Source organism: Neomonachus schauinslandi, chromosome 6 (genome assembly GCF_002201575.2).
Source record: "Neomonachus schauinslandi chromosome 6, ASM220157v2, whole genome shotgun sequence".
Taxonomy (NCBI): Eukaryota; Metazoa; Chordata; class Mammalia; order Carnivora; family Phocidae; genus Neomonachus; species Neomonachus schauinslandi.
In genome coordinates this window covers 26,848,353-26,873,905 of record NC_058408.1, presented here as the reverse complement: position 1 = coordinate 26,873,905, position 25,553 = coordinate 26,848,353, and the positions used below count along the sequence as shown (strand labels likewise).

Genomic DNA, 25,553 nt, shown 5'->3' with positions numbered 1-25,553 from the left:
TTGGCCAAGACAGGTCTTCCTGTTTTACCTCCCCCTCCTGCAGTCCACTCTGCACAGGGTCACAGAATGGTCTTTCCAAAGCATCCTTCAGATCCTTCCGCCTCCTGCTCAAAAATGCTCAGAGGCTTCCCATCACTAATATCTGTCTAGTGATTTACAACCTGAAAAGCACTTTCGCACAAATAAAGCAGGTAACGTAATTATTCCTCTTTTATGGAAAAAAGGACTGAGGCTCAGAGGGACGCGGTGAGTGGTTGGGGTTCACCCAGTGCTAGAGGGGTGAGCCGGTACTGGGGCTGAGGCCTTCTGGATTCAACTGGGTGCATGGCCCATGCGAGTCTTCTCAGCCTTCCCTGGGAGGCCACCAGCTGTCACCCTGTTGCCCAGCCTGAGGTCAGTGCCCTAGCCCAGGCCCTGATCTTGCCCAGAAACCCCTCCTCCATGCCACCAGAACTTCTCCACAAACACAGAGCATCCTGCTCCTTCTCCAAGGCCCCCAGGCCGGCCAGCCCAGTGAGCTCTCTGCCTTCTCTGTGGCATCTGGAACGTACCCCCTGGAGCTCTAGCTAATTCTAAGCAGGCTTGACGCTAGCCTGGTCCTCTGGGTGCCACACTCTGAGCTCTTGGATCACCTCGGAACAGTGCCATCTTCATCGTAGGTCCCTAATAAATACTAGTTGAGCAAGCCAATGAATGGATGAGGTTGCTGGAGATTCTCTTCTCCAAGAACCCCTTCCAGACCAATGGGTTCAGTGATTCCAATAACCCCCTGACCCTCCTTCCAGGAGTAAAACACACCACATCTGGATCAGTCTCAGCTCCGCCAGTTGGCTTCCCTTTAACCTCTCTGGGCTTCAGTTGACAATGGCTTTGCTACCTGCCAGATGCGTGGTGAACATTAAATGGGATGCTCTATGTGGGACATAACATATGTCTTTCTGAACATTCAATTGCTGTGTACCTGGCACGCTTTTATTATCGTGGAAGTGTGCATCCACTCGATGCTGGCTCTGTCTGGGTGTGCTAGCAGCCTCCCTCCCTCCCCTCTGAGCTGGGGAAGCTGTGAACGCCAGCTGGGGTTTAAAGGGCTGGTGTTCAAGGGGTTCCCCGAGGGATCCACGGGGCCAGGGCCCAGAGCGTGGCTCATTTCTGGATGTCACCAGGCTCCTCCCCATTTCGTGGGTGAGTTTGACGAAATTTACCTCCTCTCTGGGTCTTGGTTTCCTTATCTATACAACAAAACGTTGAGTAGAACTTCAGATTTTCAAGTTTTTTAAAGCCACAGAGCTCATAAAATCTTATATTCAAATAAAATCTCACACCAGGAACCCACATGTGAGATCAGTTAGAGCAGAGGTGCTCTAGCTAAAGCAGGGGTGGCTTTGTGAGCATCCAAGACCTGACCCTCCTTCCCAGCCTCGGAGGTCCTGAGGCCCTCTGCCAAGCTGTGAAAGGTCCTCAGCTCCCAGTGCTACCTGCCCACCCCACCCCACTGGTGAGAGGGCTGCCAGCCACCCTTCCAGCCCCGGCATTTTTAGCTCTTTTTCATCCCCGCTGAAATTCAACAAGACTGGTGGGAGGGAAGGGAAGACCGAGGTTAGAAAGACATTCTGATCCTCACAAGAAGGATGTGTATTCTTCAAGCCGATGCTCCCCACCTGATCGGAGCTCTTTCTGGAAACTATGGGGGAGACTCGGTTTTCTTAGCTCTCTAATCCCAGTGCTCAGCTCACTGTCTGATACAAGAAAGGGGAGCAATAAATGTTTGTTGAATAGAATAAAAGAATGAATGAATTAACAAAGGAACAGTGAGGCTGAGAAAGAAATGAAAGTGACATCCTGCTTCAGGAACACTTCCGAGCTGTCTGGAGAACTTGGACTAACTAGCCCCGACCTAGCCCATGCCTCCCCTGCCCTCACGAGCACGCAGGCACGCAGGGGAATTCTCAGGCCGGGGTGAAGCTCCTTCCTCAGCATCTCACCCACAGGAGCCTCTGGCCTGGGAGAGGGGAGAAGGGTGAGGAGGCAGAGAGACCTAGATTCCAAATCTGAAGAGGGAGGGAGCTTGGAGGAAGGCACAGCAGGGCATCGGAGGTGGGCTTCTGGGGGGGGGTGGGGAGGGAGGCCAGGGGCTTCCCAGCCATCCAGAAATCCTTCCCCTCCAACCTGCCCACAGCCCTCCTCCCCCTTGTCCTCGGACACATATTGCCCAGGACAATGCTGAGAAACACCGCAGGGACCAAAATAAGCTCCTACCTGCTGGAAAGGGTAAGAGACAAATCTTAAAACCTCATCCACTTCCCCAGACTTCTCTGGGGGCCTCACTGGCCTTGCTACCCCCCATCCCTGCTGGTATCCTGAGGCAGCGGTGCTCAGGAATGGCTTCCCTTCTTGGACAGGCCCTTCTCTGTCTAGTTTTGAGAATTCTAGGAAGGAGGGCATGCAAGGTTGTCCCTCAGGGGTGCTACACTTCAGCCCCCCCCTTCTCCCTACACCCCTGCCCTCAGCACAGAGACTGCAGGGGTGAGGGGCCTGGAGAAGCCCAGGATGAGGCTCCAGAAGGAAAGAAGTAGGACCAGGAGGTAAAGGGGCAAGGGGGTAAAGGGTAGTCCCCTTGGGGAATTTAGACTCACTGTGATATTATCTCACCCCCAGAGCCACATGCCAGATAGAAGCTTTTCAATGGGTACCTATAGGGGCCCCCAAATCTGGTACTTGTGGGATTTAGCATGACTGGCTGCACAGAGCAGATTCCAGAATTTTGCACTCCCCTACTCTTTTCCTGCTGACACTAATCCACTCGCCTGGGGTTGCCTACTTGCCTTGTGGATAAAATATCTGTGCTAGCCCTTCTCCATAACTCAGCTCATTACGCCCTCGCAACTATGCCCATTTTATGGATGAGGAAACCAAGACACAGCTGTTTAAGGCAGGGGAAAGCATGGATGGTCATGGGGAGCGTCATCTGGTCGGGGGTCCTGGACATACTTCGAAAGCCGGAGAGTTTTTGGCTCAATGTAAACTCTGGATATCTTGTTTCAGCTGTTCTGCCTATATGTTCCCACATTGTCCTTTTCCCACTACAGACCTCCGACGTCCCCTTTCTCCTGCCACAAAAGTCTCTCCCTCTTCGTCCTGGAATCTGCCCTAGATGGGGTAGCCAGGACTCACAAGGTTTCTAGGTGGAAAGGCCTAGCACCCGTGGTCTCCATCTTGGCCATGTTTCCCACCTTAGAATGAACTTCCCAGCTGTTGGAGCAGGAGAGGACGAAAGATGTCATTTGTCTAAGTTGACCGATGGGTAAACGGAAGCCAAGGGAGGAGACGTGATTTGCCTGGACCACCCATCCAGTGAGTGGCAGCGTAAGGCCTAGAAGTCCGCTTCCAGCTCTTCTGACTCTTAATCAAGTGCTCTTTTCAGGGCACCAAATGGCTTTGCTGCCCAGGAGCACTGTGTTTACCACGGACACCCCCACTCCCTCCTGCCCAGAAGACTCTGAGGAGGTGGTGTGTTTTTTTTCCAGAACAACTCTCTGGGATGGACCCTGACTGGGCCTGCTCTGTTCTCAAACAGGCCAGTCTGATCCCCCAGGAGGACTGGCCCTGGGAACAGGCAGAGGTTGAGGGAAGAGGGGAGGGAGGGAGAGAGAGAGGAAAGAAGGGAAGAGGGTTTTGGTTCATTTTACCCAGAACTGAAGAAAAACAAATGATCTACAGGTATTATGCACACGTATCCACTACCTGTCAACCACCCACAGTAAGAAGAATTGGGGGTGGGCTCAGGTGCCCTCCAGAGCTGAAGATGCTGGAAGGTTAGATAGGGTGATGCAATCACCTCTCCCCCGCCCCCTGCCCCAAGCCAGACCTGCCTGGGTCTTCCTGGGGTTTTTCTGTCAGCTCCATGAGTGAAAATCAGGGGGCTGAGTGAAAATCAAAAGGAATCCTTGAACCCCAAAAAACATGGGCCAAGGCGAGGGCTCAAGGCAGGGGGACCGATGCGCAGGTTGGCGTGTTCACGTGGCATGGGGAGTAAGCAGAATGTCGGGATGCCATTGGGAGTGTTGAGGAAGTCTGCAGGGGAAGCCGAGGGAAAGGAGGCAAAATGAGAGTGGACACTTCCTCGTTTCTCCAGCTGGGCTCCAGGGGAGGACTGCAATTTTGCTGCCTGAGGCACAGATTCCTTGCTCCCCCTGAAGGCAGAAATGGAAGTGATCTTTCCCCAAGCTGGGTTTCTTCTTCCTCCCCCTGGAAGATTCAACCTGCCCTGACCCCTTCCTCCCAGCTGCTCGGCTTCCTGCCCCAGTCCATCCCCACTGCGCTTCAGCGCAGACCCCCTTGACAGAGGCCGTGTGCTCACCCTCCTCTGGGCAGAACCTTTTTCTTGATATCCGGAGATTCAACAAGGGGGCAGTGCCCGCAGGGACTGGGGTGTGGCCCGGTGGGTTGGCACTGACTCTCTTTGCCCTCCCAGGCCCATTTCCAATATCCACGAACAAGGATTTCTCAGGTCAGGGTCTCTACAAGGCACAGTCTTCTGGGTGAGGGTCTGCCCCCCGGTGGTCCTCGGTGGGTACCAGTGGGCCGCCTAAACTGTAAGTGCAGCAGGAGACAGCCAAGGGAGGGATCAGGATGGGGCACAGTGTGGAGAGCACTGTGTCAGGAGTCAGGCGCCTGGTTTCTGACTCTGGTCCCCTTAGGATTTGCTGTGTGATCTCGCGGAAGTCCCCTCCTTCCCCGAGTCTGCTTCTTTATCTGCAACATGAGGGGATTGGACTGGATACCTTTTGGCTTAGGTGTTGTGCAACGAAGAGGGAGGAGGAGGAAAGAAAAGGGGCACAAGGGGGGGGGGGTGACAGTGGCTGAGATCATCTTAGGAAGGTAGGTCACTTCCCTGAGTCCCAGTGCTAATTTGTAAAATGGACATTGCTAATAGACGAACAGGCAGTTCTGAAAGATAGAGGAGAAGAGAATATAATGACTCAGGATAGAGCCTGCGAAGTAATGTGCTCCAGAAGGCTTCCTGAGAATATGCAGGGGCTGGTTTCATGGGAGAGCAGGGTTTCAGCAGTGAGGGGTGGGAGCGTGTGCCCGGGCTTCTAGCTGACTGTTGGGGGGGTTAGGGGGGCACCCTGGAGCCCTGCAGGTGAGAGGCCCAGGCACGCCGGGTGCAGGGGTCCCCGGAGGCCAGGCATCACGCATTGAGAGGGGAGCCAGTGAACACAGGGAGGCTGCCCGTCTGTCCACTCCCGAGGCTGGGTTCACACACCAGACCCTGGAAAAGCTCACATTTTCCCAGCTTTTCTCACCCAGAATCATTTCCTTTGTTTAGAGGAGGGGGTGGGGGAGGAGACGGAGGGCGAGGAGGGAGGGGCCCGCGGGTGCCGCCGCCGCCCCCGCCCCCGCCCCCTCCCCGTGTGCCGAGCCGGGTTGTCACTCAGCTCCCCGCCGGGGGCGACGGAGGCGCCGGCGCCCAAGTCGAATCCCAGCCAGCGACCGTCCCCCTGGACCTGACAGGCTGGCCCCGGATCGTGCAGGCATCCCCGGAGCGGGCGGCTGCCGAAGGCGTCGAGCTGGGAGGGCGCTTGGACACGACCGTTCAGGCGGCTAGGAGCCCTGCCAGCTCTGGTGACCTTGGGTAAGTCTGTGCCTCGGTTCGCCCCCGTGGCTCCCCAATGGGGGATGCAGGAGAGGGCTGAGAGGGGCGACCGGAATGCCCCTTGGGGAAGGAGCGGGCGAGAGTTCCTGGCCTGGGACGGTCCCTGGAGCGGGACCGGGCGCTGCTGAGAGGCGGGCGCCCGCAGTGGCTGGGGCGGGTGGTGCCGGGCACATGTGCGCGCCGGCCGGGCAAAGGGGAGCCCGCGCCCGGATCTGCGGCTGGGCTCCGTCCCCCAGCCCCACGCCTGCCTGCCCAGTCCCAGGTGCGACACCGGGGCGCTACCTCTTTAAAAGCGCCTGGGGCTGAGCCTCCGCCGCACCATGTGATCGCTTGAAAGGCCGGGCTGGGAGAGCGGCGGCGGGAGCCGGGGACCATGAGCCGCCGGTGCGCGGTGCCGGGAGCCCAGCCCTGCCGGCGCCGCCCCGCAGCTCTGCGCGCCACCAGGTGCCCAGAACTTTGGGCACCGCCTCCGGGACCCCCTGGTGGCCAGCGGGCAGGATGGTGAGCTCCCTACAGCCTCTTCTGTGGGATGGGTGGGCAGAGCCAGGCACGGGGACCCCTCTGGGGTGTGCGCGCGCGCGCGGGAGCTGCCTCACACCTGATAAACCAGTGGAGGAGTGAGCGCTGCTATTTTAAGTTGTTGAATGGAACCTCTGGGAATGATAAGGGGAGGGGACAAAGATTAGGCAGAGAAAGGGCCAGGGTTCCCCGCCAGCCTGGGCAGGCACTAGATGTGCCAAGTGGGGAACCGCTCCAAAGGGCAGCGGGGGTTTCCGAGCTGCCTGGGCTCCCCCTGCCCCTCCCAGGCAGGCCTCCCCACCGCAGGCTTCCGTGACCACAGGTGCCCGCCTCCTGACCCTTGGTGCCCGTCTGCTGATGTGCCTGGCCCGTGCCTGCCATGCCGCCCTCCATCTCGGCCTTCCAGGCTGCCTACATTGGCATCGAGGTGCTCATCGCCCTGGTCTCTGTGCCCGGGAACGTGCTGGTGATCTGGGCAGTGAAGGTGAACCAGGCGCTGCGGGATGCCACCTTCTGCTTCATTGTCTCGCTGGCCGTGGCTGATGTGGCTGTGGGCGCTCTGGTCATCCCACTAGCCATCCTCATCAACATCGGGCCGCGGACCTACTTCCACACCTGCCTCATGGTCGCCTGCCCCGTCCTCATCCTCACCCAGAGCTCCATCCTGGCCCTGCTGGCAATTGCCGTGGACCGCTACCTCCGCGTCAAGATCCCCCTCCGGTGAGTCCAGAGCCGCTGAAGGTACCTGCTGCGCCCCACCCTGTGCCCCATGCTGGGTGGCTCCAGGGCCAACTAGAGAGGATAAAAGGTAGAGCAGAAGACCCCATGGAAGCCAGATAGTCCCTGGGCCATTGTGCCCCAGTCCTCACTCTGCCTTCCTGTCGCCTCTACAGTGCCAGGCTGAGCCGCAGTGGAAGCGGGGGTGGGGGGGGGAGGCTGGGTAGCTGGGCGAATGGGAAGCTGGCAGTGCCCAGGACCCTAGAGCTGAAGCCGCTGCTGTTCTCCTGACGTGGCCAGGGAAGCCAAGGCTGCCTGTCCAGCCTGGGGTGGGGGCTTTGGAGGGGGCCACCAAGACGGTCACAGTGAGTGCGGGGTGGGAATAAACCGAGCTCCCATCCGGGGATGTGGAAGGGGCCAAGCAGATGGCTAGAGTGGGGTGAGGGTGTCCGGAGTGTGACCTCCCAGGGGCAGGAGAGCTGCTTCTCCAGCCAGCCCCGGGCAGGCTTCCTGAACACACTCTTCAGTTCTCGTGTTCTCTGGCGTCTGCGGCAGCCAGCTCCACCCTCCACGGCTGTCCCGCTGAACCTAAGCGGTCTGATGACCTCTGCCCAACTTCCACTTACGGGATCTCTGTTGCAGGCAGGAGAGGGGACAGATGAAGGTGCCTGCTCTTAAAGTCCCTGTCCTGTTGCTAAGCTGTGTGTGGCTTTGCCAGTCACCGCAGAGGAGCTGATGCTGGGTCCAGGCAGCACCAGGGTGGGTGGCCTGATAGTGGTGGTCCTCAGGCGAGTGTCTGGTCTACGCTGGGGCCTGCCAGGCCATAATCTCGTCACCAGGCAGTGCCTGGGCCACCAAGTGCCAGTGAATGTCTGGGCCCACTGCCAGTCCATGCTGCCCTGGCGGGGACACTCTTGGGAGGCGTGCTGTCCCCCTCTTTGAGTCTGGTCACCAGTAGATTCCCTTTCTACGGGGGAGCTCCGACCATCCCTGGCACCTGCCATCCCCAGAGTAGCTTCCATATCTGGGACACGGGGCCTCTGGCCTCACTTGGCAACTTGCCCAGGCAGGCCTAGGTGCCCACGTTTCTCCTGTGTGCATTGCATTTGTGCACATTTACCTTTTCAAAGCTTTTCTTCATGCACCACTTTTTTCCTATCCTCTCCATGATCCTCTAAGGGAGGTGGAGAAGGAACTGGTAAAGGAGAAACTTCGGAGAGACCCAGAGGGTCTCCCGAAGCCGGTTGGGAGCACAGCCTAGATTCCACTGCCCACCTTCCTTCCTGACTCCCCCTGTCCCGGCGCCGACATGCCAGTTTCCCTGCCCTGCGTACCTCCCTCACAACCTCGTTTCCCAGGGGAGGTGGGCGAAGGCTGCCGCTCAGGGGATGGGGGGAGGCGGAGAAGGGGGCCCTGAAGCCCCCTGCAGGCGCAGCTGCAGAGGGGCCTTCCGGCTGCCGTTCATCCCAAGTGGGTGGCTGGGCCATGCAGAGGAAGCTGGTCTCAGCCCATTAGAGCGGCCTGGGCCCCTGAGGCAGACCATTATAACAAAGTGTTGCCACATTAGGAAACTCACTCAGATATGCAGATGTAGGAGGGCTGCTCGAGAAATTCTGTCGCTGAGCGGGTGCCAAGGTGAACCAAAGGCCTGATCCTGATGTGGCAGTGGTCACAGGCCTGCAGAACATGCCCTACTCGCCTTGTGGGAATGGGGGTGGCTGAGCCGGCAGGGCTGCAGGCTCTGTCTTCCAGGGCGTGGCTGTGGTTGCTCCTTGCTCTGGCCTCCAGGAGCCGGGGGTGTTGGGGAGCTGTCTTCTGAGGGCCAAGGTAGGGGGGTGCCTAGAGCCTAAGAATACAGGCGTAGGTTCGAATCCTTGCTATGAGTTCCTAGCTGTGTGACCTTGGGAAAGCCACTCTTCACCTCTTGAAGCTTCAATTTCCTCATCTGTAAAAAGGAACATTAATAATAGTACCTTCTTCGGGCACCTGGGTGGCTCAGTCAGTTAAGCATCTGCCTTCAGCTCAAGTCATGATCCCAGGGTCCTGGGATCGAGCCCCACATCAGGTTCCCTGCTCAGTGGGGAGCCTGTTTCTCCCTCTCTCTTGCTTTTGCTTGCTCATCAATCAATAAATAAAATCTTTAAAATAAAATAAAATGAGTAAGCATCATTTAAAAGAAATAATAGTATCTTCTTCCTAAAATGACTGGAAGAATATAAACTCCTACGTATAAAACACTTAGTACTGTATAATGCACTTGGTATTACCTGCAAGCCAGAAGTGGTATGTTTATGTGTGTAGCTTTATGAACATTATTAACATATGGCTCAAAGTGGGTGTGAATAAGCAAGCCCTGGCGCCCCGCCCCAAGCACACTCATGCTCTTCTACAGCAACACATATACCCCACTCCCCACACGTACATGCGTGCACGCACACACACAGTGCATTTCCAGGGAGGTTTCAGAATACTGCTAAGTTATATTTGTACATGTCTCTTCCTCCTTGGTGGATTGTCAGTGTGTTCAGGGCAGTGACCTGAGCAGCAACTGCATGTTGTCCATTTCTGCAAATTCTCCAGAATGCTTAGCTCAGTGTCTGGCACAAGGCAGACACTCAGTAAATGTGAATTGAATTGGGTGAGTTTTCAGAGCTCACAGGGTTGAGCCTCCGTCAGGCCTTTCAGATGGCTAACCTCTAACCTTCTTTCTGGGAACTAGACCTCCCCTGCATTCTCCTTCAGGGATCCGACCGCAGCTGCCCAACAGCTCAGGCCGTTCCTTTGGAGCCACACCCCAGCAGTGCCTGGGGGGGTCCTGCCCCGTGGACAGGAGTCTCCTCAGGGAGAGAAAGACCGTTGGGGTCTAGCTCCTAAAGCCAGGATCCTGGAGGCTGGGCTGATGGGCTGAGCCACTCCAGGCCCTGGCCCATTACTGCCTGGTCCCCGTGAAGGAAGGGCAGCATGATCCTCCCTGGGCAGTTAGAGTCAGCAGGCTGCTGGGCCTGGGGGAATATCTCTCAGCCAGAGGTCCCCCTGCACTTGGCTTGCTGCCCTGACCAGCCAGGCGGAGGCAGATGCCGTCGACACTGGGGAGTACTACCGACCGAGCGCTGGTGAGACATCTGTGGGGCGGCCGGGTGACAGGAGTGAGCTTGGGCCCCTCAACAAGCAAAGCATGGTTTGGTTGGCCAACCACAAATTTTATTTCATTCCATTTGGCAGAAAGCCAAGAGAGAAAAAAGGCTTCACATCACATAATATGATCCAGTCACAAAAAAATTTAAAAAAAAGAAAAGAAAAGAAAAAGAAAGAGCTCAAATTGTTGATTCATCAATAACCTGTGGCCATTTACATGTGTTTTGTATCTTATTTGCATAGCACCTCCACATGCCTGGTAATCCAAATCTTATTCCCCCGAGCTCCTACTTCTAGGAATCTCCAGCATTCATCCACCACCCCTCACCCTGAGTTTCTTCCAGTGGCACTCTGTGGCCTACTCCAGGGGGCTGGTTATGGGGCTAGGTGCCAACGGGGGGCTCCCCCACCAAAGCCCTCTCTGTGGGAAGGAGCCCTGAGCAAGAGCTGTCTATGGCCAGGGAGGTTGGGGTGGCCTAAAGGGGTGGTGGGTCTCTGGGAGTCAGAAAACCTTGAGTTTGAGCCTTGCTCCGTTACTACCTAGCTGTGCATCCTTAGCTAAATTCTTCAGCCTCTCTGAGCCCCACCCCCCACCTCATCTGTTAGGTAAAGGGACTAGATCTGAGGCCTCTGAGCTTCCTTTCAGCTCTAACTCTATGGTTCTTCCTTATCATGACTCCTGCTAATGTGGTGTCGAGACCCTGGAAAGGTTGTGTTGGGTTGTGTTTTCTAATTCCTAGGAGTTCTGAGCCAGGCACAATGCTACGTGTTTGTTTGTACACACTTCATCCCATTTAGTGTTCCTAGGCTCTCACTAGTAGACGGTATTGCTATCCTCATTCCGCGGACACTTCTGTAGATAAACTGAAGTCTGAGGGCCAGGGAGTTGCAGTGATTTGCCCAGACGTCTTGTCAGGAGCAGAGACAGGATTTGAATCCAGGCCTGTCTAACAGATGTCTTTAGCCAGAGAGAACATACGTATCTTGAATCAGCCCCACGAAGCTGGGGGACTTATGGAGGGCGTTCCTCAAGGCTGTCAGTGGGGTGATTTTTCTCCTCTGATCTCTGCCAATGGCCTCTGCACTCTGCTGGACCGTGCCGGGCGCCTCCCTCAGTCCTCACCTTCACTCCAGTGGACGGCGGAGCCCCTGGCTGGCCTGCCTCTGTCCACAGCTGGAGGCCTGCCCGACTGGGCTGCTGACCCGGGGGCGCCCAGCAGGAAGGGTTGGAGGCCAACCTGTGGGGGCAGGGGAGAAATCTGGTAGATTAGGACATGTTTGCTGTTAGGAATCAAGTTAGCCCTTCCCACCCTGGTGAGCCTGGGTCTTTTTTTTTTTTTTTTTTTTAAAGATTTTATTTATTTGACAGAGAGAGACACAGCGAGAGAGGGAACACAAGCAGGGGGAGTGGGAGAGGGAGAAGCAGGCTTCCCGCAGAGCAGGGAGCCCGATGTGGGACTCGATCCCAGGACCCTGGGATCATGACCTGAGCTGAAGGCAGTCGCTTAACCAACTGAGCCACCCAGGCACCCGCCTGGGTCTTTTTTGACAACCAAAGTGTCTCCAGTGCTTGTACCATGACAGGCGACCCCCTGTGGCCTCAGGGTCCCAGGACAATTGTTCTCTATGGTGCCATCTGTTTCCAGGGGTGGTAGTCTGTCTCCAGCTCCCCGCTGGGTGAGTCACAGGCCTAGAGTGGCACGGGGTGGGGGGGGGAGAGGAGCCCTGAAGCTTGACTTCCTCACACTTGCAGAAGGGGAAACAACAGGGGCCCAGGGCTCCAGCATGTTCAAGGTCATTCTGCTAGGAGCCCTTTCCTCCTCCCAATCCTGGCTCTCCACCGCCAGCCTCTGATGTAGAAGGTTTGGGGCAGGAGGAGCCCTTGGCAAGTGCGCCTCCTCAAGGAACAGAACAGAGCGTGCAGCCTCCGCAGGGGAAGTCAGCAAATCAGTGGTGGTCTTCCAGGGAGACAGTGAAGAGAGGATGTCACTTTGAGATGGAAAGGGAAATGTCTTTGCTTGAATGAGGGCTAGCCTTCAGATGGCTTATGCTAAAGAGCCTGCTGAGTGCAGGGGGGACAGAGATTTTAGTTGAGACAAATGTGGACGAGTTTCAAGGATGAAAGAAAGCTTCCCCAAGCTTTCATTGGAACAGCTCCCGGGAGGCCTCTGAGGGCTTTAGGAGCAAGCTGCCCAGGTGTTAATGCTGCTTTGGAAGCAGGGGGAATGACCACGATGCCTCTAGAGAACCCCTCGACCAAAGGGTCATGGGGTGGAAGCTTGGGGGCCACGCCCTGACATTTGATATTTATTTCTGAGCCCGAAAGCTCTCCATGCTCATGGTGAAAATGTTGAGAAATATAGGGAAGAACAAAGATGACAAAGTCACCAGCAATTCTACCACTTACAGATAACTAGTGTTAACATTTTGGTGTTCCAGACATTTTTTCCACATGTATCTATCTATCTATATATATATATGTCTGTATCTCTAAATATATATAGATATAAATATAATTTTTACATGGTGGAGAGCATGTATGGCTCTCTATCTCCCACATTGTTTACTTTACTGTATTATAAGTATTTCCCTACGTCAATAAGAATGATTTTGTAAGAATTTTATGAGGGTAAAATACTGGATTGTCTTTTTGTTCATCTTTTAGGTCTCAGCTAAAACAGCCCCTCCTCTGGGAGGACATCTCTGACCCCCTCTCCACCTGGACCAGGCCAGTCTCCTCTGTTAGGTACTCAGGTTGCGTCTCCGTCTTCCCTGTTGCTTATGGTCCAGGTGGTTTTTCCAAGTTTGCTACACAACAAGAGGGCCAGGACCCATCTGTGTACGTATCCCCCGTGCCTGGCCCAGAGTAGGCATGCTGGACACATTTCTTGAATAAACGAATTTCATGTTTTATTGATTCATTCTTACATTTTTGGCTGTTTGGATTGTTACTGATTTTGTATTAGCACGATTAACACCACACTAGTACCCACAATTCGCATCGTTTGTGCGGTCAGGGCCAAGCCCTGAGCCCTGGGTGTGCCTTCGGGTAGACAGCACAGCTTCCATCTGTCAGGATTTTTAGATGAGGTTAAATATTTCCCCTCTCTCTTTACTCCACCTCTCCCCACTCCTCCTGCCCAATTCCATGGACACTGCAGATCCCCAGAGGTGGGTCTGGTACTCCTCTGTCCATTTGACCTTCTGGACTAGGCAGGGCAGGACGGGCTGGCCCAGCCTCCTTCTCATTACCTAGTCTCTAGTCCCTGAGGCCTGGACATCCTGTTTCTTTGCCCCTCAGTGAGGAGAGCAACCCCCCGGGGAGAGGCTCAGAGTGTGGCACTTTCTAGTTGGCCCTATTTGGCAGGGTGGGTACAGAGCAGAGAGGAAGGAGGACGGATGGTTCCTTGGGCTACGGGAATTACCTCTTCAGCCTCAGTCTCCTTAACTCAAGCCCAGAGGAGGCTGCCAGCTGCTGTAGAACGAAGAGGAAGCTGGTGGGTCATGGTGGGAGAGGAAGAGGAGGCTGGTGGGTGGGTGGGCCTTGGCATTCATGCCCCCTTGGAAATTCCAGCTTGGCGGTGGGCAGGGAGGTGGAACCAGCAGCAAGGGCCTTCCCTGAGCCCAAAGAAGAGGAGCTGAGGCACCTTCTCCTGCATTGCTCCTCACCCTGGGAGTTTAACCCCTAGCAGGAGTAGAGGTAGAAGGTCAAGGAGTTGGTGACTTACACAGATCTATTTCATAAACTGACTTTGAGCCCCTGCCGTGTCCCAGGAGCTTTGCAGGCCTTGCGCCTGCGGATACAAAGATGAGCAGGCTGGTTTGGTCTCTCCCTCCATCTGGAGGCTCTCAGCCACTGCTGAAATTGTGGATTCCTGCAGACCAAGGTGGCCGAGGACAAACCCCCAACCTGCCTGTGGTGGGAGTGGGGGTGTCAGGAGACTGGCCCCTGACACCTTACAGTGCTTGGGTGGCGTAGCTGGACCCTACTCCACACCCACTCTCTGCAGCCCACGTCATGTGGGAGAGGCCCTTCGGGACTATCTTCCTGCCGCCTGCCTCCAGAACTTCTCTGTCCTTCGAGAGAGAGGGCAACTGGTTACCCTTTCTTGTTCTCACACAGGACCCTGATATAGATAGATCTATTAGTTCGTTCATTGATTCATTCATTCAACAAATACTTACTGAACGCCTCATAAGTGCCAGGCATGTTACAGATACGTTCATTAACAAAACAAAGATCCCCCTAGAGTCTGCATTCTAGCGGGTTGGAGGACAGCTGCTGAGTAATAAACGCAATACCTGATACGCAGAGTGTTAGAAGGTAGGATGTGCCAGTGGGAAAAGGAAAAGAACAGGCTAAATGGGACTGGGGATGCCAGGGTGGGGGTGGGGAGAAAGGGTTGCAGTTTTAAATGGGGTGGTCACGGAGGCTCCCTTGAGAAGGTGCCATTTGAACAAAACCTTAGAGGTGAGGGACTATGCCGGGCAGATATTAGAATATTTCACACAGAGGAAATACTTAGAGCAAAGGTCCTAGGGAAGGAATGTACCTGAAGGGTTTGGGGACTGGCAAGGAGGTCTGTGCCGCTGGGGTGGAGTGAGAAAGCTAGAGAATGGTCGGGGATTGGACTGGAAAGATAATGACCTACTGGCTTGGAGGTTGTTGGAAGGACATTGGCTTTTATTCTGAGGGAAATGGGAGCCATTGCAGGGTTTAGAGCAAAGAAGCCACATGATTTGACTTAGGTTTTAAAGGCTCGCTCTGCTGCTGTATTGAGAATGCACCGTAGGGGTAAGCAGGGGTCTAGTTAGTTATTGCAGTAATCACATGAGGGAAGAGGGAGGTGGCCTGAATCAGAATCAGGTGTTGAGCTGGTGGTGAGAAGTGGTTAATTCTAGATGTGCATTTTCAAATTTTACTTTTTATTGACCTAAACTGTTTATATATATTGAAATGCTTGAGTCTTAAGCATATCGCTCAATAAATTTTTGCATGTAGGTATATCTATGTAACCACCACCCCGATCAGTATTTGCAACTTTTTCAGCACTCCAGAAGGTTCCCTTGTGTCCCTCCCATACCCTCTGAAAGGTCACCACTATTCTGACCTTCATCCCCATGGATTGATTTTGCCTGTTCTTGAACTTCTATAAAGGGAATCAAGTCATATGTTCTCTTTTGTGTCTGGCTTCTGAAGCTTAAAATTATGTCTGAGATTCATCCCTGTTATTGAGTGAAACAGTAGGACTTTTTTTGTTTGTTGGATGGCTTGTGGTTTTTTTTCTCATTGCTAGAATTCCATTGCATGAATGTACGATGATTTGTTAAAATTCTGGATGTGTTTTGAAGAGCCGAGGAATTTGCTTATGGATTGGATGTGGGATGTGAGAGAAAGAAGAGTCAAGCCTGACCAGACTTTCAGTCCTAAGCAACTGGCTGGATGGAGTTGGCATTATCTGAGGTGGGAAAGGCTGCTGGGCGGTATGGGTTTTGTGAGAAATGGAGTTCAGATTTGGACACGTTGCATTTGGGCTATCTGTCGAATAGCTCTGCAATGTTGAGCGGGTTGTTGGATGGATATGCAAAGATGGAGTTTAGGAGAGAGATGTGGGCTGGGGATACAAACATGAGAGCCATTGCATGTCGATGGGGTATACATCCCTAAGGAGCCTTGATGAGATCTTCAGAAAGAAAGGACAGATGGGGAAGAGACGAGGCCTGAGGCCTGCACACTGAGAGGTTGGAGGGAAGAGAAGGCACAGATGTAGGAGGAAAACCCAGGGCCCCGGGTGAGTCTGGCGCCCAGGAAGGGGAGCTTGGAAAGTATGTCAAGGAGAAGCGAGGGATTGGCTGTTGCAGATGGCTGTCCACGGACCCAGTGGGATGAGGACTGAGAATTGCCACCAGATGTAGCAAGGGCAATGTCAGTGGAGTGGTGGGAACAGAAAGCTTGACTAGAGAAAGCTCAAGAGAGGAGAGGAAGGAATTGAAGGCAGTTGGCATAGATTACCCTTTTGAAGAATTTTGTTACGAAGGGAAAAAAGCAATGGGGCAGAAGCCGTCAGGAGAAGTGGGAAGAAGGCATTTTGTTTTGTGTTGTTTTCTAAGATTGGAGGGACATTAGTACATTTGTGTACCGATGACTAACCATCCAGCAGGGAGTACAAAACTAACGTTGAATCTAAGGAGAGAATTTCGGGGGTGATGGCTTTGGTTCGGCCGGCAGGGTTGGGACCCACACAGAGGGGCTGGCTCAGAGGCGCTCGGAGGTCATCCATCAGGCAGGAAGTCAGAGTGTGTGGGTGTGGATGCTGGGAGGTGAAGTTCTCTTCTGAGTGTTTCGCCTTTCTCCGGGAAGTGAGAAGCAAGGTCATCGGCTGGGAGGGAGGATGCGGGAGGAGGCGGTAGGGAGAGTAGCAAGTGTGAAATAATTCTCTGGAAGTGGGGAAGGGACTAGACTCGGGAAGTGGAGTATAATTGGGGGCAGCATGAAGGGCCCGCCAGAAGTTCACGGTTCACGGTGATGAGTCTGAAGGGAGACTCCGGCCGCGGGGTTGTGGGCTTATCACCAGCCTTGTTCAGCTGCATGGGCACAGGCATGGGAGAAGGTGGAGAGTTCATTCCTGCATTCATCCAGAAGGGCCAGATTCTGGGCCAGGCACTAGGTGTCTCATCATGGTTATGGTCAAGGAGTGGGCCCTGGTCCCTGGGGCTTAGGAACTGGTGGAGGGAGAGAGCCAGAACACAGATAAGTGAGCAGGTGGCTACAATCATAACTTGAGGAGAATTCAAGGAAGGTAGCCATCCTGCTCTTCTCTGTGGCTGGCTCTGGCGTCTCCAAACCCCGAGTCAGTGTCCAAGGAGACCCACAGGCACCCGAGGACTTAGGTAGGGCCTTGTAGGCCTTGTGGTTCACGGTCAAGGGTTTGGATTTTATTCTAAGTGCACGAAGAAGCCTCTGAGTGCTTTAAGCAGGGAATGACATAATCTAAATTACATTTTTAAAAGGTCAGAATTCATCAACGAAATATTAGCAAATCAAATCCAGTGATAGATAAAAAGGATAATACATCACAACAAAATAGGGTTTATTGCGTGCGTGCAAGGGTGGTTTCACATGGAAAAAACTCAGTGTATTCAGCACATTAATATAAAAAGGTCACCCTGCCCGCTGTGTGGGGAATGGGTTGGACGGGCAAGAGAAGACTGTAGGAGGTCATGGCTAAAGGCGGGGGTGGGGGCGGGCAGGGAGCCCAGGAGGCAGTGGAGATGGAAGGAACTGGAAAGAGTTAGGGTGTGTTAGAGTTAGAACCAACTAGTAATGGACTGTGTGTGCAAAGCGGGAGAAGGGGTCAAGTGTGACCACCACGTTTATGGTTAAAGCCATTGGGTAGATGGTGGTGCTGATTCTGGAGAGAAGGTGGGGAAAGAAGAAACTGGAAGGAGATTCAGAACCTACTAGATACTCAAGTGGAGGTGATATGCTAGTGGGTCCTCTGGTGGTCTTCTCTCTCTTGCTCATTCCCCAGCTTTCATCCCTTCATGGAGTCTGGCAGGTGGGCCCTTTCTTCCCCCACACAGCTGTGAGGAAGGGGCCGCTCAAATATCCAGCCAGCTTCCTGGGTGCCTCCAGCCGCTCCATCTACTGTCTTCCCATCTCACTTCTTAGGAGGCCGTTGGCTTCTTAGGCTGGAACTGCACCAATAAGGATGTGTAGCTCTGGGCTCCCTAAAGCTTCCAGAAGGAGACAGCAGGGCTGGGGGTTCTTCCTTCTTGCCAGGCTCCATTCCGAACGAGACACAGTGGCTTCTGGGATAGCTAAGGCCCCCGAGTCTCTGCCCATCCTCCCTTGGAGGGATATCCCCTTGGGATGTCCCTTGGGTGGCACCCTCCCCAGACTCTCTGTGAGCCTCAGAGCCTCCTTTCCCACCCGCATTGCTGCAGCCCACCAGGCCCGGCACTGTGCATTGTGCTCATCCCCTGCGTGGTGGCTGTCCCTCCCCCACCCTACAACACGGCCCCCCCAGAGCCATGGTGGGGCCCCCAGCGGTGCATCAGAGAGGTCGGTCAGTCACCGGGCAGTGAGCCAGTGTGGGCTCCGGCCCCGCCCTGATGGGCAGAGCAGGTGGACGGGGGGATGGGGGAGGGATGGGGAGCCGCATCGGGGTCTCTGGCGCCCTGGGCTGCTGGAGAAGCCCTGTCTGTCCTTCCACAAAGAAGCAGTTTCCTCCTTTTGCCTCGTGCTTTGCAGGGCAGCTGGCTGGCTTGGCACAGGCACCGAAGGCCAGACCTCGCTGTGGGCAGTGTGCAGCCTGATCTCAGAGGCCGCTGGGTTCCGATTGTCCCGTCTGCCGCCCGAGGAGGGGCCCAGACTACAGCAAGGCGAGAGCTGCTTCTCAGGCCTTTTCTTTGCCTATATCCCAACAGACCCGGGAGCTCTGATGCACACCCACCCAGCTGGAGCAGGAGCTCCCCAGGCGATGATCCTCTGGTGGGCACGAGAGGGGAAGGTCTATTTGCAAAAAAGCCCCTCTATCCCAGATATTTTTAACGATCCCCTTTTCAGGGAGGCATCTCTCTTGCCCTGCTTTATGGAGATACATCAGTGGAATGAAGGGTAAGAGCAGTCTCCCCAGACCGATGGTTCTGCCACTTTGGAGTGCTTACTTAACCTTTCTGAGCTTCCATTTCTTCTTGTGCCAAAGAGGCTTCTTAATACTTCCCTCCAAGGGTTGTTAGGAGGCCCAGAGATGAGCTGTGTTGAAGGACTGGCATGTAGTAGGCACTCAGTGAGTGGGGGCTCTTCCTGGTGTCCAATAACCCTGACTTGTTTTCCCTTTACTGCTCCATGTGACGTGACTGCTGGGGTCCCATGGGCTCAGGTCCGTGTCAAATGGGTTGTGTGCCCCGTGAGAGCAGGGTGTGGCTCTCTCCATCTGTCTTGCTCACTGTATCCCAGTACCTAACACATGCCTGGCTGCCGCCTAGTAGGTGGCTAAATCAGTGTCTGTCCCGGGAAGGAATGAGAGAATTCTCGCAGGGACGAAGGAGGCCTCGGTGGGGCAGATGGAGTGGCCGGCTTGGGAAGAAGTCAGTCGGATCTTTCATATTCATCCACAGAGGGCAGAGGCAGGTACTGGAGCGTGAAAGGTTATTTCATTAAAACATTCCCAAGAGATCCGAGGGGGGGACGGGGGCAGGAGTGCAGAGGGGTGAGCTTCCCCGGCAAGTTGCAGGGAGAATCCTGGTCTGTGGCCCTCAGCTTGGCTCCCTCTGGTCCGCATGCTCCTGTTTCTATGAGGGGAGGGTGTGAGCAGCCCCTCCCGAGCCTTCCTTGTCGTCCTGAGGGGCTGGTGTCTGAGGGAGCTGAAGTAAGGCCTCCCCTGGGGGACCGGTGGCCCCGTAACTGCTTTCTGGAGGGGGGGAACATTCAGTGTGTTTGGGGACTCGCAGACACACCTGCCAAGCTGGCTCGTCCTCTGCAGAGTAAACATAACCCCCAGGGGTTATGGGGGTTATGTTTACGTCCTGGGCTCCGAGGGCTCCCTTGATGACAGTGGCCCAGCAAGGGCTGGGGAGAGACACAGACACCATTCAGAGTGGCCGCGTCAGGCCCCAGGGGCTGACAGTCTGGGAGTGAGCCAGCGAGCCAGCAAGGGGTATGAAGGCACGATGTCTCTGCCACCATCACCTGTAATCGGGACAGGAGGCCACTGTGACTTCGGGCTCTTAGCGGGGTGTGCGTATGCTTTCACCCGGGCACACCTGGGTGTGTGCATGTGTGTGAGTGTGTGTGTATGGAGGGGTTCTAGCTTTTTATTTTTATCTTTACAAATAAAAAACAATATCCTGGAGGGTCTGGAACCCCTTTCATTTGACCCTGCTTGCTCTCCCCGACCCCCCCCCCCGCCCTCTGAGGCCCAGACAAGAGTCCCAGCCCAGCCAGTCCCTTTCCTGTTTTTGGCCCCCCCAACCCCTAGTCCTCATGCCCCACCCCCCACCATTAATCCTCCTTGACATGAGAACACAGCTTACGGGTTCAAGTCAACAAGTGTTTTCTGACAACACAGGTCCCGTCCTCCAGGACACAGACCCACAGTCTGGTAGGTGGGACACGGTTTCCCAGCTGCCATGCAGCAAGAGGCCTGAACAGGCCTGGCCAGCACCCAGGCACACAAAGCCAAGGTCACTCCCCCAGCCAGGATGCTCAGCCCCACACCTCCTTGTACCTGTGCTCAAAACTTACTTTCCCTGCCTCCGGGCCAGTCACTTCTCACCCTGTGTGTCCTTGGAGTGGAGAAGGATAAAAGAAGGAGATTTAACATGTAAGACCACATCTTAAACACACACACACACACACACACACACACACACACACCCCAGAAGCTATTTTCTTCTCTTCTCTTGTCTAATTCCTACTCATTCTTTAATACCCAGCTCAGATGAGACCTCTTCCAGGAAGCCTTGCTTGATCTGCCTTCATGTTCCCACAGTTCTTCTTCAAGGGCTTTAAACACAGCCCTTGTCAAATTGCATGCAGGTAATCTCCCTCACTTGCCTGTGAGTAGTTTGCGTGTGTGTGTGTGTGTGTGTGTGTTGAGGGGAGGGTGTCCAAACCTATTCATCTCTGTCTCCGTAGTGCCCAGCGTGCTTTCTGCCCATTTTTGATATCCGATGACCGGCCCAATGAATCAGTGAATGAATGGTAATAGTAACAAGTGGTCCTTGAGCACCTAATATGTGCTAGGCCCTGGGCTAAATACTTCGTATGGACTCTATTTATTTATTTAGAGTGCAAGTGGGAGGGGGCTGCGGAGGGAGAGGGAGTGGACTCTCTTATTCAAATCCATGCAGTTTTATGAAGAGGCACTAACCGTATTTGACATTAGTAGTATGATATAGCCCCAATGGCCACCGTGTCTGAGAAGCTGAGGCTCAGCAAGGTGAACAACATGCTATCAGGCACATGGCTGAATGAACATCTGAATGGATGAATGAAAAGATCTGTATTTGAGCCTTGACTCTAACACTTATTCTGGGTGATTTGGGGTAAATCACTTCCCTCTCTGGGTCTCAGTTTTCCCATCTATATAATGGGCCTAATTCCAATCCCTACCGCAAAGAGTTATCTGTGAGGCAGTGTTCTAGGAATGGGAGGGGAGAATGGCTTTATTGTCCGGAATTACATTGGCGCTGGGATGTATGTGGGGGACGGAGGAGTTACTGTGACCCCCACCCCCAGCCCAAGTCTGCTCTCTGGCCCGTGGTTCCAAGTGCTGCCCGAGGGCGGGCCTGATGGCCTGGCACGGAGGTAGCAGAAGAAGCTGATGTTTTCTGCAGGGCTGCAGGTGTGCGAGGGGAGCAGAGACCCGAGAGCCAGAGGGAGCTGCCCCCAGGAGGTGGGGAGGGCCAGGAAGTGGGTGCTGCCGCACGCCTGGCAGGCGAGCCAAGTTTGCCTTTGGAGCTGATGTTGAAAGACAAAGCGTCTTCCCTTTCGGGTGTCTACCACCTGCTGGAGCTGTCGACAGCTCCTGGCTCCAACACGCTCCCCAGGCAGGGGCATGCCGGCAGAATGGAGGCTGCACACCGCCAAGGCTCCCTGTGGAGCATGAGGGGGGTGGCGGGCCTTGAGGTTGGTGGGGAACTGACAGTGACTTACATGTTTAGCCTGGCGCAGGGCTTTCACTCCTCAGCGAGGGGCCAGCCCCGGGGGACCACCTGCACAAGAGAGGGTGTCCGCTCCCACTGCTGGAGTCACTTAGGCGAGGAAGGGCCTTCTCTGGGCCCCACTCTTCCTGTCGGAACGTGGCCTGCACCTGAGCTCAGTCTGCAGGCAAGACTTGGAGAAAAAAAGAATGTTCCAGCGAAACACCTGTGAGGAGTATCAAGAACAGGGGGCCTTTGCCCAAACCAGGGGAGGCTGGGGGAGACGTGATTTCCCCATCCGGCCAGTACAGAGGGAGGCTGGGGGCTTGGAACCAGGAGGCCGGATCTCGGGGTCTGGTCTGCCACTGGGACAAGCCACCTCCCCTCACCCCATGGGACCTGCATCTCCATTGGTAGAGAGGACTCATGGCCCCCACCCGCTTCCCCGCCAGGCTGGCCACACTGCTCTCCTAGTCTGGCCTCTGCTACTTTCATATTCTGACCTTAGCCAAACTCTCTGAGCCTCAGTTGTTACGAACGAAAATGGAAGTAGTAGTATCTAGCGCATGAGACTGCCCATTGTTAGACATGGAAAGGAACGTGCAAACCCAACATCTCCCTGCAGGATCATGGGGCTCGTTCTTCCCCTTTCCTGCCGTTTGGTGGGAGAGAGGAAGATGGAAGGATAATGGTGTGTGTGTGTGTGTCTTCTGAATCTGGTGTGGTTGGGTGGACAGCTGACACCATCCACCAGTGTGGCTTGAGGGGTTCCTCTACGTGCATGCCGAGGCCCTTGGGGAAGTGGCCGCGTGCCGGGCTGGGAGGCGCCCGAAGCCCTCCACACAGGTAAGGGTGTGTCCCAGCACTGTTCTGGATCCAGCACCTTGGGCACCTCCCTTCCTGCTCCAGGTGCTCCAGGCTCCTCCACAAGCCCAGGGGAGGAGCCTGGAGGGCCCCCAGGAAGGGGACATGAAGGCTGGGCGGGTGGGGGGAGTGCCTGCGTGTCGAGTATCTCCTCAGTGTCCAGAGCAGCGCTGGGTGCCTTCTTTGGCAGCATATTTAATTTTCTGTAGTTCTGCAAGGCTGAGATCAGCGTCATTTTACACATAAAGAAATAGGGGACCAGGGAGGTAAAGTCACTTGAAAATGGTTACCCAGCTCATAAATAGCCAAGCTTAGAATGGAACTTGGGGCCTGCCAGATACCAAAGCGGATGCCATGGATGAAATACCCCACTCCCCCTGCCCCTGTCCTCGGGGATGTCCAGACTGGGGACCAGAGCCCCGACTGTCCTCAGGGAGCTTCTAGGCTGAGATGGACACAGAACACAAGAGTCTGCGGATAGTGAGAGGTAAGTCAGCACATGCTGAGCTAAGGTGGCTGAGGCTTCCGGGGCAGAGACTGCCAGTGGGCACAGGCCTGGCCTGCTGCCCGGTTTCTTCTAGGCCCTGCCTGCTTTCTCGCAAGCCCCAGGGCCTGCGTGTGCTCATTTGCACGGCTGCCTCAATCACAAGGGCAGGGAAGCTAAATCCCGAGGCGTTGCCAGCATCATGGCAGCAGAAGTGATCCCACGCGGTCCACGGAGGTGAGAGTGGTGGAGCTGGGCTAGAGGGGCAGCCCAGTGGGCCCTGGGCTGGGTCCTGGGCTGGGCGCTGTGAGGGACTCAGAAGGACCTTCTCTGCCACCCACAGGTAGAGTGCACCCTGCAAAGAGCGCTGGGCCAGAGTCCGAGGAGTCTGGGTTCAGTGTCAGCTCAGATGCTAACCAGCCAAGTGGCAGCCTTGGGCACTCACGGAACCTTCCTGGGCCTCAGTTTTCCAATCGGCAAAATGGCAGCAATCCACTCTTTGTTTATGTGGCAAGCCGATGTTTGCAACAAGTTGGATTGCTGGCTGGGAAGCACTTTGCGAGTGGTGCTGGGCTGTGTCATTATCGTGTTGCCGAGATGGGGAGCTTCTCTCCCCTCCTTCTCCTCCGTGCTGGCTCCTGGCCTTTTCTCTCTGTGCACGCTGGAGGTAGCCATCCATTAAGAGAAACGGGTCACACGAGTGAATTTGCGATGGGCCTGGCAGGGGTCTGTGTTCGTCTTTCCTGTAGGATCTAAGACAATGCCTTTCCTTTCTCTGGGCTCCTCAGTCGGCCTCCTCCCCAAACAAGGACGAGGACGGTTACTTTTGTGCCAGATATTGTGCTGAGTGCCATTGGGTCCTGCCCCTCACGCATATTCTAGTTTGGGAAGTTCAGGCAATATGGGACACTAAGAACTGAGAGACGCTGGTCCCTGTCCTCACTCCCCTCACAGCCTCCTGGGAACGTCAGTGTGTGAAACACAAAACACCGCCCTTGGAGGCCGCCAGTCTGAGTTGCCATTCCAATTCCGGCCACGGGCCCTGTGACCTTGGGCAGATCACTCCGTCTCCGGGGATGACTGAGGAGGGACGGGAGGCGAGACCGTGTGCCAAACTCCGTGCCAGGTGGTGACAAGGGACACAGTGGGGGCTGGGCTGGGCAGATCTCTGCTCCATTTTACAAATGCGGAGACGCGGATTCTGCCGCATCTCTAACGCCTGTCACGTGCCTGGCATGCTGTGTTGCCCGGAGCTTCTTGCTCCCTGGCCCAGTGGCGGGACTCCGCCAGAGAAGTGGGGACCAGCGTGGAGGTCAGGGGAGGGAGAGGCGTGGGCGGTCAGGCCCCTGCAAGATTTAAATTTGGGGGGCCCTGAAGGAGGACGTTCCAAACGGCCCGGATGGTTGGTGTTGGTAACAAGGAAGCCACCTCGGCGGCCCCAGCTCCCCCCCCACCCCCCCCACCCCCTGTGGGGTGGCCTGCCTGTGGTGCGTGGCCTGCCTGGTTCTTGCCTGGCTGAGTCCCCAAGGCCCATTACCGCCAGCTCTCTGCATTTTCTTTTCCCAGCTCTGAGCACGGCACTTTGAAGTTTTCGTGAATGGTAGATGGGAAAAAAAAAAAGGCTTTGATTTAATAAGCTTCCTCCTCCCCCACACACATCATAACGTGAGATTCCCCCATCCAGGGTCGTGGCAGATGTGAATGATTTAGAGGGCTTTGCGGAAGTGGGAGTGACTGAGAATGAGTTTATTGATCAGCCCTCAGAGAAGCTGCCTCGCCAGACCCCTGCACTGGGACCCTGCCAAGGGCTTAGGCCGCTCTGTTCCCCCAGGGCAAATGACAGGGGTGCCGGCCAGCTCCCTGCACGGGCGAGAGAACAGGCTCTTCCCCACCCCCACCCAGGACTGGCAGTGAGGAGAAGGGCTGGTCTTGCCACAGGAGGAAGTGTGGTTAGACTCTTGCTAGAGCTACCTCATTAAGTGGCTCAAATGTACCAGGGCTGGGTGATGGAGGCAGGACCCGAGGATCCTGTAGATCCTCTGGAAGGTGCCCGATCTGTGTGCGCTGGGTGCAGACTCTTCTGCCTGCCCGGAGGGATGGTGTGGAGAGGAGCGGGGAGCCTCGGGAGGACCTCTGACCCTCCCTCTGACTTGATCCGCATTTAAAGTGATTATTGATATCATCAGATCAGTATCTACCATGTTTGTAACTGTTCTCTATTCATTGGATTTGTTCCTTATTCCTTCCTCCTGCCCCCTCTTTTTCTGCACCTCTGGTTTTAACTGAGCATCTTATATGGATCCGTTTTCCTTGCCCAAATATTATTGGGTTTCTACTGTGTGCCAGGTACTGTGGCAGCTGCTAGGAATACAGTACAACACTGAACCACACCTGCGTCCTGCTCTCGGGGTACTTGCAGTTTTACGCGCGAGAGGAAAACAGAGTTCAACTTACCGTCCCACGTGGGGAGGAGGAGGGCATCAGCCTCCAACTGTGACCCAGGAGATCCAACATCCTACCTCCCGCCGC

At 55.1% G+C, this 25,553-nt stretch overlaps 1 protein-coding gene across 1 annotated transcript in view; it reads left to right on the top strand.

Moving 5' to 3' along the window:
* The first annotated feature begins 6,467 nt into the window (after window positions 1–6,467).
* ADORA1 (adenosine A1 receptor) overlaps window positions 6,468–25,553 on the top strand; it is a 31,526-nt gene continuing 12,440 nt past the window's right edge. The window contains exon 1 of the mRNA XM_021686586.1: window positions 6,468–6,895. Within this exon, the coding sequence (XP_021542261.1) occupies window positions 6,555–6,895 (341 nt within the window). The 5' untranslated portion in view covers window positions 6,468–6,554. The remainder of the gene's footprint in view (window positions 6,896–25,553) is intronic.